General features: G+C 35.3%; 3 protein-coding genes across 4 annotated transcripts; all 3 read right to left on the reverse strand.

Annotated features, from left to right (window-relative positions):
* Positions 1-346: 346 nt before the first annotated feature.
* On the reverse strand, positions 347-5677 carry LOC123212731 (dual-specificity RNA methyltransferase RlmN). Its single transcript, XM_044631895.1, has 8 exons — positions 5482-5677; positions 5213-5375; positions 5003-5113; positions 4782-4916; positions 2158-2262; positions 1564-1733; positions 1344-1443; positions 347-745 (listed from the first exon to the last, which is right to left on the reverse strand). Exons 1-8 carry the CDS (start codon positions 5571-5573, stop codon positions 503-505), a joined length of 1119 nt encoding a protein of 372 aa, XP_044487830.1. The 5' UTR covers positions 5574-5677; the 3' UTR covers positions 347-502.
* A 375-nt stretch (positions 5678-6052) lies between these two features.
* LOC123213800 lies at positions 6053-9677 on the reverse strand. Of its 2 annotated transcripts, none has more exons than XM_044633388.1 (4): positions 9459-9677; positions 8322-8556; positions 7085-7145; positions 6053-6841 (listed from the first exon to the last, which is right to left on the reverse strand). In XM_044633388.1, exons 1-4 carry the CDS (start codon positions 9524-9526, stop codon positions 6243-6245), a joined length of 963 nt encoding a protein of 320 aa, XP_044489323.1. In that variant the 5' UTR covers positions 9527-9677; the 3' UTR covers positions 6053-6242. The 2 variants fall into 2 exon arrangements, with proteins under 2 accessions (XP_044489323.1, XP_044489322.1); XM_044633387.1 differs by having other exon boundaries at positions 8295-8556; positions 9459-9674.
* A 2476-nt stretch (positions 9678-12153) lies between these two features.
* On the reverse strand, positions 12154-13840 carry LOC123213801. The gene is made up of 2 exons (XM_044633390.1): positions 13252-13840; positions 12154-12759 (listed from the first exon to the last, which is right to left on the reverse strand). Exons 1-2 carry the CDS (start codon positions 13762-13764, stop codon positions 12589-12591), a joined length of 684 nt encoding a protein of 227 aa, XP_044489325.1. The 5' UTR covers positions 13765-13840; the 3' UTR covers positions 12154-12588.
* Positions 13841-13896: the final 56 nt, after the last annotated feature.

A 13896-nucleotide genomic window follows, 5' to 3' on the forward strand; every position in this document is an offset into this window, starting at 1 on the left:
TCTCCAAATGTCTGCTATCTTTTTTAATACTTTTCTCGTAGCTGTAGAATCTTGAGGGACGGCCGCATTTCTCAGACCGTGTTGGATTTTAGAATTGACCAACCGATAATACTTTAAAATTAATATCCAATTTGGAAGTTGGAAGTGGATAAGATGGCAGCATATGATCTTATCAAATAGACTAATAATATGTTCATATTTGAATACCCAATGATAGGATCATCATTAGTACCTAAATCAAATTCATTTAAGCATCTCAATAGTCAACAATTTCTGGCATCACAAAAACACACTCCAAATTGCGCTTTCAGCATGTCTAAAACAATTTGCTGATAAGAACAAGGTATGAGATAAATTTCATCTAATATTAATAATTTCTAAAAAGAGTAGATACAAGGTATTCAAAGATAATTTCAGACGCATTGGTCAATTGGGCACTATAAAAAAATCAAAACACAAACAAAAAAAAAAAGGAGAATAAAAGGGAGTTGCAGTTCGATAATCAAAGACCGAAATCTTCGATATCAGTCATGCGACCCGTATTCTCAACAGACCTCGTATCAGATTGATTCACCACTAGCTGACCACATGCTCCCATTATATCCTGGCCCATTTGCTTACGAACGGTTGTCCGGATGTTATAGGTACCTCTGAGAATTTTCTGAAAGCTACACACTTTCTCTTCGCTGCTGGTATTGAATTGACTTAAAGTGCCAATTGGATTAAAGGGTATCAAATTCACAACCTGCTCCAGGGCACTTAAGTGAGATAAAAGATTTGGAAAAAAGAAGTGCATATGAAGTGACATAACTGTATAAGCTAGAAATCTATAAATGATCATACACCCAACCTCATTATTAGCATACCCCAATATACCACAGTAGGGCTAAATGATCAATGTGACTGTTTTCAAATTGATTAAGTATAGATCTCTAAGTGAGTTTAAAACTTAACTATGTCTTTATTTTTGTTTATAATAATACTTGGTTAGAGTACACAAATGGAATTTCAGACTATATTCGGACAACTTACAGATAAAATTAGTGGCCCCATTTCAAACTCCCAAATCTGGTCAAATAGATACCAATCCAATTATTTAATTGCATATAAGCTCAGATATGTTATTAATTTAGAACTTTTTTAACGTCTTCTGATAGGCCAGTGGACTGGCCGTATATATGTAAAACAATTTTACCAAGAAATATAAGGAAATTTCTAGGCCTTTGCAACATCACTAATGAAGTTTGTCCATAGATTAGCACAGATGTAAAAGAGGCTGTCTTACAAGGATAAAATAACAAAATTATTCCCCATACTCCCAAGTTAAAAATTTAAGAGCTTACCACTTGAAATGTCTCTAGCAGTTTGCCAAGCTGGTGAGCATGTTGCTCTTCATCATTCACCTTATCCAGCATGATGTACTCAATAAATATTTTTTGCTGACTGAAAGTTTAAGATTCAAAAATTAGTTAAAATCTGAAATGATTCACAAAAAGAGAGGTGGAGAGACACAGAGAGAATTGAAAAATAATTTTCAAGAAACATTTGTGAATCAATTGCTACCTATTCTTTTGATATACATGAAGTGCATTCATAAGTTTTTCCAGAGGAAAAGCTCGAGCTGCAGGCATTATCTGGCAACGGACATCTTGAACTGGTGCATGAAGGGATACAGCTAAGTTCAAACCTGGTAGATCAGTATGAAGCTTATTGATAGCATGAACAATGCCAACCTACAGGAAGATTAGATGCAATTGGCAGGCTTGTAAGTCAAGTGTCTCCTGCATTAATACGCCATTATGCCATTTTTACATAATCAATGTAATTTTTATGATCCCAATTGATTTGAATTTTTCTTCATAAGAAATATTGCATGATCTTGCACTTGGACTTATCAAATGAAAAAGGAAAAATGAGAACCAGAGCAGGGAAAACGGCAAAAGGGTCTCATCTGAACACGTGGTACGCAATTCACAAAAAATTCACATGTTCTATACCATGGCAAGTACTTACAAAGCTGAATTTTCATGAATATTCAGTAGAAGAGTTCTACTCAGATGCTTAAACAAAAAAATTATGATAACTAATGAGCTTCTATATACTTATTCAGTGAAATCTATAGAAAGAAAATTGTAACTATCAACTAACAATACTTACCGTTGACACTGTTATTCGCTTTGGTGACAGCTGAAATGGTAATCCTGTCATTATACGAACAGCTTCCACTAAGGAGTTATAATTATTCAACGGTTCCCCCATTCCCTGGTCAAAAAATAGAGAAGCAAGGTACACAATACATATCAACCTAATTTAGAGTAATGATGTTGGATGATATTGCAGGCTCACTTCATGTAATATAGTATCAGTCTGTGAGAGTGATTAGATCCCAGTCAATATTCAACTGAAACAACAAAAAAACATAAACAAAAAAGGAAAACAGAAACCATTTTATTGATCAAGGAGATTTACAAATAGATAAACCAGCAATTCGAGAAGTCAGGGCCTCTCAATCTAGCAAATCAAGGAGCCAGTGACCTCACAAAAGCCCTAAGGCTGCCCACAGCTAAGCTGCAAAAAATTCTAATTTTCTCCTCCTTTTTCCCCACTGTTACTAACTTCTATTTTTCTCATATCATAATACACAGTCCTAATAAAACTTCATTAAAATATTTAATTTCCTATAATTAATTCAATCATCATTCTAACATTTCATTATTTAAGTATTATCCAATTCAACTAGTTTCACTATTATCCTAATTCCATTATTCAAATATTATCCTAGAAGAATTGGAAAGTATTTTCATGGAAAGTTTTTTTACTGTCCAGAATAGTTTTTCTTTTTGAAAAACCAGCTGTCCAGATATATTTTCTTACTTTTTCCTCTCTTTCTTGTTCCTTTTTTTTTTGTCCTCCCCCTTGCTTTTTTTTACTTTGCCTTCTCATCCATTTAAGCTTCTTCTTCCAGTGTACAACTGGATCTTCACCATGCCTTAACTCACCATTTTCCCCTTTTCTGGCCACTTCCCGGCATTGGATTATCATCTTGGTGTTCATTCGCCTTCCACCATCACCATTCCCTGCCAATTTCATCATTCCCAACCACTACAGCGACTTTTCATTTTCCAGTGAGTTCTCCTTACCTTGAATCGACTCCTCACACATCTTTCAGTCATTGATTCATCTTCCCTGACACATCTGATCATCGATTACACCATTTTCATCACCAATTTGTTTGACTCAAGTATCGCCACAACTATTGACCTTCTCGTTGTCGATTTGCACTTTTTCAACAACAATCAATCTCCCTGTTGGCCAATTAGACTTTCCTTGCCTCCCACCCTTTTCGATCCAAACCTCCTTTGCTTGATCCAAGCTTTGCCATGACTTCGTATTCCAAAAAGCCCATCCGGTGACGACTTGTCTTCCTAGCACCATATCTCACCGATTTTCTTTCTCTCTTGCCGAATCTCATCGTTTTGATACTATTTGATAGGATTTTAGCCAATATTCAACCAAAACAACAAAAAAACACAAATGAATAAAGAAAACATAAGCTATTTTATCGATAAAGGGGATTTCCAATTAGATAAATTGACAATCTGAGGAGTCGGTGACTTGGGGTCTCCCAATCTAGCAATTCAAAAAGCCAATGACCTCCCAAATCAGCTTTAAGGCTACCCATAACTAAGCTACCCAAAATTCTAATTTCCTTCTCCTTTTTCCTCACTATCGCTTCCCTTTTATTCTTCTCATATCGTAATATCCTATCCTAATTCAAACTCTATTAAAATATTTAATTCTCTATAATTCATTCAATCATTATCTTAAAATTTAATTATTCAACTATTATCCAATTCAATTATTTTCATTATTTCTATTATTATTCTAATCCTAACATTAATGATATGAACCACACCCCAAAAAGTAATTATTGAAATTTGAAAGTCCAAACTCATATAAACTTCATATTAGAAGTTAATGTTTTCCAATATAGATCTAAGTTTCATACATTGCATGTGAGATCATAACATACCACTATTCTCTACAGCCCCGACGTCCATACTGGTTGGTTGTATATTAGCTCCTTGCTAGCCCTATGTAAATGGTGCAATGTTGACATCACCACCCAAATCACACAATTATAACTAAAAAATATAATGGTGACTCAGATACCAAATGATATCTACCTTAAGAGAAACACACCCAAAAAATTAGTTATTGAGATTAAAAAACCTAAAACCATATAAAAGCCTACATCAGAAGTTCATATTTTCCTATACGGAATTCAAGTTTCATACCTTGCACTCGGGATTGTAGCAGAGAGACTTAATGTGATTTTAAACTAAGAGGAAAAAAACAAGACATAAACTTAAAAATCCAGAATTTTAAGAAAAACAACCCCTCTACAGTAATTCACACACAGTGAGGTATATAAATTTAGAAAAATGGGACAAAAGGGCACAATCAATACTATTTGCAAGGACGTTTGTCAATAAAATTTCTCCTAATACTTTTTTTTTTTTTGAAAAATTTAAGGTCTAAACAAAGTTTATTCAACATACAATTACTTAGCAATTCATACATTAGATACATGTTTGACAATAATTACATCACAGAACTTATCATTCCTCACTAATTTGTTTGCTCATAATGCATGACCTAAGTGAACCCCACCTAATGATCCTCAATATAAAGTTAATAAATTAACAATGTATAAAACAAATATATTCAAACACAATCATCTCATAATTGATACAATAATTGCTAGAAATTCAGCTTACCATGAAAACCACATTGCGTATAATTGACAAGTGAGAGGCATGAACCAACTGCTCGACAATCTCCCCAGAAGAAAGATTGCTTTTAAACCCCATGGTTCCTGTGGCACAAAATTTGCAACCCATTTTACAGCCAACCTGTAAACAAATGATTTAAAAAACTCTTAATGACAGGCAGATGAGCACAACAATCGAAATTCAGGAAACCAAGCAGAAAAGGTTACCTGTGATGAAATGCACAAGGTGGACCTAGGACCACCAGGGCGAGGTTTCCCACAATATTTTCCCAAACGAGTATCATATCTCATTATCACAGCCTCCACAAAACTACCATTCTGCAGTTCAAATCATCACATAACACAATTCCACAAAATATTAACAACAAAGCACTTCATAAATTCTAACAAACAATAAATAAGTGTCAGTTATAGTACCTGCAACTTGACGAGGAGTTTGGTGGTGACGTTATCGCTGGATTGGATGGCAGAGTGAAGAGTGGAAGTGAGAGGCTTGAATTTAGAGCGAAGCAGAGGGTAAACAACCGATGGTAAAGATGGGATTTCGTCCCATTCGCAGTTGGGGTTTTCAATCACAAACCTTTTTGTTTATAAAATAAGAGTATGTAAGATTGCTACGGTTAAAAAAAATGCAAAAAATATTCGCATAATTATGTTACAAAAAAGAAAAAGAAAAACAAGCCCACTTCCAGATAGTGTGAATGAAGTGAGTGTTGATTCCAGCCTTTTCGAATTCGGTTCTGAGGATCCCGCCGTCGAAGATTGAGCGGTAACTCATTTTCTCGGTATTTTTGTGTTTGGTTTGTGCGACCAGGGATTCTGCTGAATACTGCCTCTGAGTGCGGAAAGCAGTGAACGGCGTCGTTTAATTGGCAAAGAAATAAGAAATCCTCAAACCCGAATGCATAAATATTTTTTAAAAATTTAAAGCAAATTTTCGTAAAATAATATATATAAATCTTCGAATTTGTTGGAATAGATTACAGGAACTATAGTAATACAAAAAACAAAAATGATTATTAATCTAGTTGTTATGAAATTGGGTAATGTTATAAGCATACAATATACATCGAATATAAAAATGATGTCTTTGTATCATTAAATATTAATTTATTTTTAATTCAAAATAATTCAATCATATAATAACACATTATTTATATACTCAATTATATACATAGTTTTATTAAAAATTATAAGCTTTGAATTCATTAAAAAAATGGGTCTCCAGTCCACACACAAATGGTCGATTCATGAAGGTTAAAGAAAATAGTCTGAATTCAGAAAGGCCGCCACCACATAGCAGTATTCATGCGCACAAACACAAAATTTTGCGCCTACTTCATGTCAATAAGAACTATATTTTTGGATCAAATGGTCAACTTCAAAAACAAACCACAACATGCATTGCAAACTCAGATCTACCCTAAAATCTTAAGCTTTTTAATTACTAAGAAGCTAAGAGTGCTTCCACTTTTGCAATCTGATCTTCTTCATCCTTGGGGGTGGGACTCCTGTTAGCATCCTGAAACATGTCATGCTTCCACTTTTCACCTCGAGTACCATTTGGGCGAAACCCTTGCCTTCCTTCAAATCTATCTCTTCCCCTGTAATCACCACGACCACCACCACTGCCATCCCTTAGTCTCGATAGATAGCCAACCCTTTGTGTTTCGCCCCTGTTTGCCAACCTATCTCCTGTAGGTGGCTTCTCAACTCTATCTGAATGGTGGAAGTCACGGCCTCTCTGCTCCCTTCTTTCACTTCCCAGTACAGGACGGTCAGGACGACTCACCTTGGCTGACTCTTCTACTGCTTTATCCACATTTCCAGAGTCCAATGAGATTTTCTCTTCCCTAAATGCTCGTCTTTTGTGGGCAGGTGGAGGTGGATCAGTCTCCAATTTGAAGAATTCATCATGGCACCAAACACTGTTGTCAACCACCTTCCCATGTGATTTCTCATCTCTTGGCCGTGTATCATATGCTTCTTTCTTATCAGCAGCTCTTTCATTTCTTTGACTCCTTGAATCCCTCCGCAATTCTCGATCTTAAAGAGAAGTAATAGTAAGAGATGGAAATTTGGCACAAGAAACAATATCAAAGCTTCAAACCATAAAGTAGCTATATGCACAGGAATATCCAGATCAAGGAGCATCAGCTTGTGTTTAGACAGCAATAACATTCACAAAATGTTAAATGAAACTTTGCATTATACATCAAACTAACATAGAGCTCATGCCTTTTTCCATTAAAAAAATATATATTCTTGAGAAGAAACTTTAACACTCACCAGAAGCAGCTCCACGACTAAAGCTTCGACCAACTTGCCCGGCATTACCACGCTCATCGTGCTGTTATAAGACACGCACAGGCAAGCCTAAGATTGTTACATACACGGAAGCACTTGCATGCACGGGCCGAACAAGAATCCCACAACATCAGCCTAGAATTAAGGTTTGCATACACTGAATAACAACCAAGCAATTAAATTTAACAAAAAATACAGGCTTGTTCAGTTTGAGAAAATGATCAATCCGGAGTGTGGAAGAATTTCCCAAGTCAACCTGGAAGCATGTTTCAAAAACTTTTGGGCACAGATTGTGTAGAGACATAAACACATGACCAATTACTTTCTTGAATAACAGTGAGCAAAGGGCATATTCCACTAACACTTTTTATGCATGCAACATAACTGGCTTCCATTTAATTTGATTTAATAATAACTGGAAGAAGAATTTCACAAGACACGTGTTAGAGTTCCTTATATTTTAAAGATTTGTGCTTAAATGTTCAACGATCCTATTATATTTTATCACATTACTGTGTCTATTATGGTTTATAATGTAAGCACACACAATTGCACAAGCACAGACAACCACACAGTAATATATGGTACTGTGTCTATTATGGTTTATAACGTAAGCACACACAATTGCACAAGCACAGACAACCACACAGTAATATATGGACCAAGGTGTGTGGTCACATCTAATTGGTACAACAGCCGGGCATACATCAGCAATTACCGAAATAAATCTACCAACATTCAGACAAGGAAAGAAAATTATATTTCCCTCTCTAATTTCAAAAGGAGTTCCCTCCATTCATTCATCATCAGAATCAATGAAATCATATGTAGATATCTCAGCCAATGAATGTGGAGATAAAACCTGGAATATTTGCAGTTGTTTGAACTTCTTTATTTCCTTTAAGTAACAAACCAAAGCTAAATAAATTTGAAAGTCCTACTTTTGATGGGAACGGAAACTTCTAACTTCAATTGCTGCCAATGGTCCCAATCTAGATACAAATTCTTTCAACATAGCAGGGACTATATGCACAATGAAATCCACAAATATCTTAGATGTAATAGTGGCAAATACTTTCAGAATGTAGCATTTCATTAGTTAATAATTTATATAAGCAAATCTGTCCAAATCAGTTAACAGAAGAACAAACAAACTACTGAATAATGAACACTCATAAACTAACACCAAAACCTGAAAATAAGTTCGAGAGCGAGGTACATCAGTTGGATCCTTGTTTTTCTCATGAAGTGCATTGGATTTCTTGTCAGCTTCTTTGGTCCAGCACACAGTTGCAGCCTCAGTATCAGGTGCAGATTGAGCCTCAAGTGGTAATACATCTTGCAGCCGGCGTCGGCGTGTTTGATCCTGGTCTACGTGGTCTTCAAAATCCAAATTATTGTTGCTGGGTACCCTCTCTGCAGCAGGTTTTCCATCCCTCCTAGACTTCTTAGGACTAGGAACACCAGTAATTATGAGAAGCCAAACTATGATTTAAGAACCATAGGTGATTGTCACATGCTCCTAGAATGCTAAATAAGCTTAGGTAACTAAAATCATGCTGCAACTACATTTCACAGAGAAAAGATTATGCAATCCACGCAACCCAATCAGTCATACATCAGATTATTAGCATACATACTCATCAGAAAAACAAGTGAAATTCAGAATAGGACAACTGATTTTATGTGAGAGGGCACAGAGAATAATCAACATTTGTAGGAGAAGAAATTGTTGCACCAAACCCACAAGAAAATAACATAGAGGTAATAATAAACAGATGCCACAGAAATTAAAATATTTGAAAGAATGAGGCGAAAAACTAGAGTCCTATAATTCCTTTCCTCATAGGCTTATCCCCTTTCACCAGCAAGATGTCCACCCATAAGCTCCATAATTTAGAACATATAAGCTATATGAATAAATAAAATTTCATTGGTTTACCAGATATCGAATTCACCCAATCTCACACAGATGCTCCAATAAACAACAGAATGAGCGGGCAAAGGAAATCACTCAGAGCACCATATTGCAATATAAGATCCAAAATAAGCACTTGCAATAGATAATGCATAAATATAAAAACACGTACACGCACACACACACACATTTACAAGTTCAATAAAAGACAAAAGATAATTTCCTTTCGCGGTAAGTATCTAAATTAGACTGCCTCTTCAACTAAATTTCATATACAGTGCTTAAAAAAGACATGTTTTCATTCATTTCTCTTTAACAAGAAGATAAATTTGTTTCCACGAACAGTAGAAAAGGACTGGGCATTTTCTATCAAACATACAACCCCAAAAAACCCATCAGGATTTTAACATTACTGATGCAAAAGAGAAGAAATGGCACCTGGGTTCTCGGTCAAATCTAGAACGGTGTCGTCTGGATTCAGAATCTCGACCCTCGCGTCGTGACATTGGCTTGATTTGAGAATTAGGGTTTTTTCACTAGCGGTAGCAGTGTGTAACAGGAGCTCTGAGTCCGGGATTTATTTCATACACAAAATATTATTGAATGAATTACCCAAAAAAAAAAATTGTTGAATATATTATCTGCCGGCATCAAGATGTGATCATGGCCACACGATGAAGGTACTATTCATAAGTACGGGTCAACAGCCCGAAAAAAAATAAAAATAAATTTTTTTTCTCTTTACCCTTTTGAAGTGATTATATTAATAATAAATATTTTCAGATAAACATATAAACAAAAAAATATGATAAGTTTGTTAAAAATTTTGTTAAGGATAAATACTGAATTTTGGAAAATGGGGTACGAGGATGCATAATTCACATAATATTGTCAAATATATAAATTTTAATTATCTCTTTAATCGGTTATCCTTTATTATTTTTTTATTACAAATCTATAGTATGGAAATCTTTCTTTAAAAAAGAAATTAGAAATTTTTTAAATTTCTTTTTCGAAATATTACACGTAAATAATTATTTAAATCAAATAATTTTCACCGAATTCACACATAAACTATGGTTTTATTAATAAATAAATCACCAAAATAATTCTTAAAGCACTTTACATTCACAATACAGAAACTTATGAAATGTTTTCTTTCAATCAAATAATATAAAACATCATCTTAAAACAGGTGCAATAATACAATTGAGACTTACGCATTGAAAATGTTTATGTAACTGAAAACTCTTTTAAAAATTGTACTTTAACTTTAAACTTTGATCTTTAAATTTTGTTTTGTGTTGATCAGACTAAGATAATGTATGGAACTATGTTGAGTTAAAAAACTAAACTGTGGATCATGTCTTAAATCTACACAACTATGCAAGCTTGTCTTGCACATAACCACTTTCTGAAACCTCTGACCCTGTGGGGATGGGCATGCAAAAGCTCAATGGATTCTAGGGTAGAATAGATTGAGGCAATGGTCCTGAAGAAAGCTTCACAGGAGGCAAATGAGGATCATATGGAAGAGAAACAACAAACACCTTCCCAAGAAGCCACTGATCTTGAAAAAGAGATAAGCAGAGAACCAACTTCTGCTCTTATTGAGAAGGCTCAACATGATACTCCTCAGCCTGCACCAGGGCTAGCAACTTCTAATTCCTTCTCTACAGATCCAGTGATGTACTGTTATTCCTCAGACTCTCCTAAGCAACCACCTGTAGTGAATTCTAATATAGCAGGGAAGGAGAAGAGGATTAAGACTTCTGCTAGAAAAAAAAAGATTTCCTGAATTTAGGAGGTCAAATAGAAACAAGTAAAGTTTGGCAGACACTGTGAACAAAGAGGGGGAGTAATTAGTGGTGTGGGAGGGAATAGAGCAACAGTATTGCAACAACAACAATAGCCTTGGGGGAGAGTTGAAATGAACAACAGCTTGGATATTTTATCTTGATGAACTGGTTTAGTGGTCAGAACTTTATTTTACCTGTTTTTTTTTTTTTAAATTAACCTTGGACCTTTTTTGTTTTTTTTTGGTCTACCTTGATGTTATGTATATAACTAGCAGCTGTCTCTGTTCGATTTTGTTGTTTGTTGTCCAGACGCATTGGTATGATTCCATTGTAAACTTGTGATGATTCAGCATTCAATGTATCATTGCATGCTCCTATGTTTTCAAGTAAAATTAAAATAGGTTCAGCGGCTGTCAAACTTGGAAGGTACTCTACTGCAAATCTTGCAGCAAAGTAAATTGCAAGAATGCTACCATTGGTGTAAAGTTGATTCGAAATCACAGGTCAGTTTATTTCCTTAAAGTGATCCGAGATCAAATTTAAAGGCTGCACATATTTCGGCATTAAGCATCTACTATATAGTTTTCTTGTTTAAGCTTTCAGCAAGCGTAAATTTCAGTGGAAACTTTTTGCCATTCACGGGGACTATAGTTTCTTTGAAATTGCCTCATTTCAGCTCCACTGAGGTACAGAACCTTAATCATTTGATCGTCAGTTATGAATAAGGTTGTTGGCATGAGTTTCATAGATGGACCTTACCGGCCTGGTAGAAATACATGACATTGGATTAAGAAAGAAACCACACTTTGCATACCTTGTATCGGCCATAAAAATTGGAAAGTTCATAAATTATGCAAGCATCAAAGTAAACTTGCAAGCATAACCAAGTAAGGACTAAAACCCTTGTCAATCTATTAACATACTTAAGCATAAAAAGTTGTGTAAGCTATGCATCAAATAAAAGCAAGTAATTTTGTGAGTCTATGCCATGGTTGTCTTGCCAGGTTCAACTAAGCAATCCTTCTAATTCATACCATGATGAAAAGTCATGCAAATTATACATGACTAAGTACAGGCAAGTAACTTCATGCATGGCTGTTCTTATTTTCACAATTTCTATAACTTAACCCAATTTACAATTCATCAATAACTCAAATTTAAATAAAAAGACATAATTGAACTTGCTAAGTACCTGTGGATATTACATTAAGTGTACATGATTGTAAGTTTATTATGCGGTGCTGTTCAAATGAAGGTTCCTTCAACATCAAGCATGGTTACCAGTTTTGAGTATCATGTTATTTCCAATCTAATGGAGCAGAATTTTTCAGGGATTCATGAAAACAAGAATATTGAATAGTGCTTCAATATATGACGTTTTGTTTGTTTCAGCTTGCAAGTATAACCATCAGTTTGAGTATAACGTTTTTTACAATCCAGTGGCTAAAAAGTTAAATCTTTCTCTAGCATAAATTATAATACTATCCATTCAAGAAATCAAAGGAGCAGTACCTTTTTCTCCCTATTTCCTGGATGAGCCTTCAATGGTTTGTCCTCAACCTAATGGCAGAATTGAGGCATTTGTTTGTGGGAAAAAACCCAAAATTAGAAACCTCAAGCCATCGAGAAGTCAGTGCAGTGCTAATATCCAAGCTCAACTACAGTCTTCTGGTGTTCAATAACCAATTGTTTTCAGATCATATGTAGAGTCAAACCATTATATTAACACACGTGTCTATAGAATCTGTTCAAGCAACATCACACTGAAATTAATTCTGAGATTTGAACCTGCGGCACCATTTCATCAGAAGCTCTTCAACATTAGCTTCCATTCGGGTCCCAATTCCTCCCCAGACTAACATGTGACCCCAGTCTCCAATTGTTGAGCCGGTCACTTCATGCACAACCTTAAAGCCGATCCTTTTGTAGAACCTAACAAGCTGAGGAAAGAAAAAGTCAAGTCAAGAATTATATACAAAATCAACAATCTAAGTAATCTGTAATATATAGAGGACCATTTCAAAAGTGCTTTTGTGGTTATAATGAACATCTCACCTACTCAAGCTTAAAAAAGATTGATTATTTATCAGTGGAAATCTAGGTAACCACCCCAACCTTCTAAGGCACTCTTATTTATCTAATTCATATGTTTTCCTTCAATAAAACAAGTACAAGCACCAAACTCTGAAGAGTGTAATGAATTCAAAATCCAATCTCCAAACCTAGCAAGTCTTCATTTAGAAATTAGCTTACTAAACTTTGTCATTATCACACATCAAACATGTACTGATGTTAACTCATTAAAAGGTCTTGAAAAGGAATGGCTAAGATAGACATAACAATCATTCAAAACAAACTCTAAATGTCAAAAGAAATATAGATTACAACAATGTGAAATGAAAAGGGAAATCAGTCAAGCACAATGCAAGAACCTTGTTATGGTAAAGATCCGAGTCATTAATAGCAAGTAACTCAGCTCTTCCACAACCACAATCATACCCATATCTAACCGCGGCAGCTCCAACGAACAAACCAATACCGAAGATTGATCTCTCCATGCCCAATGTCTCTCTCCTTAGTCTAATGGAGTCCAAGTGAAGAACTCTGCCTCGCAACCAGACCCTTATGAGCCCCTCAGCCCTCCCGAGCTCATTCTGCGTTTCCAAGCTCCTGGCTGTGATTCTGAAAAAGGGTCCAAAAGTTTGGAGGAGAAGGTCAAGATTCTGGGCCCTGGAAGAGGCCAAAATGTCTGACATGGTCGGCATAGTTGCAGCTTCCTTGACATCATTGTTTAGTTCATATAGGGTGATGGTTTTTCCGAGAGAACGGGAAATTTTGGAAATTGGAATGATTGAAGGTGATGTGATTAGGGTTTTAGAAGGATTTGACGGACTTGGACTTGGATAAGAGAATCTGGATTTTGGAAGAGGGTGAGGAAGTTCCATTTTTGCTATATTTGCAGAGTATGCTTCGGTTAATTGTCATGCTCGGAAGTAACTTAACTGTCGGAAAAAGTGACACGTTGCAGATATATGCTCTCTATTTTATTAATTTGTTTGAGAGTAAAATTACGTCTA

Source organism: Mangifera indica, chromosome 4 (assembly GCF_011075055.1).
Source record: "Mangifera indica cultivar Alphonso chromosome 4, CATAS_Mindica_2.1, whole genome shotgun sequence".
Classification (NCBI taxonomy): domain Eukaryota; kingdom Viridiplantae; phylum Streptophyta; class Magnoliopsida; order Sapindales; family Anacardiaceae; genus Mangifera; species Mangifera indica.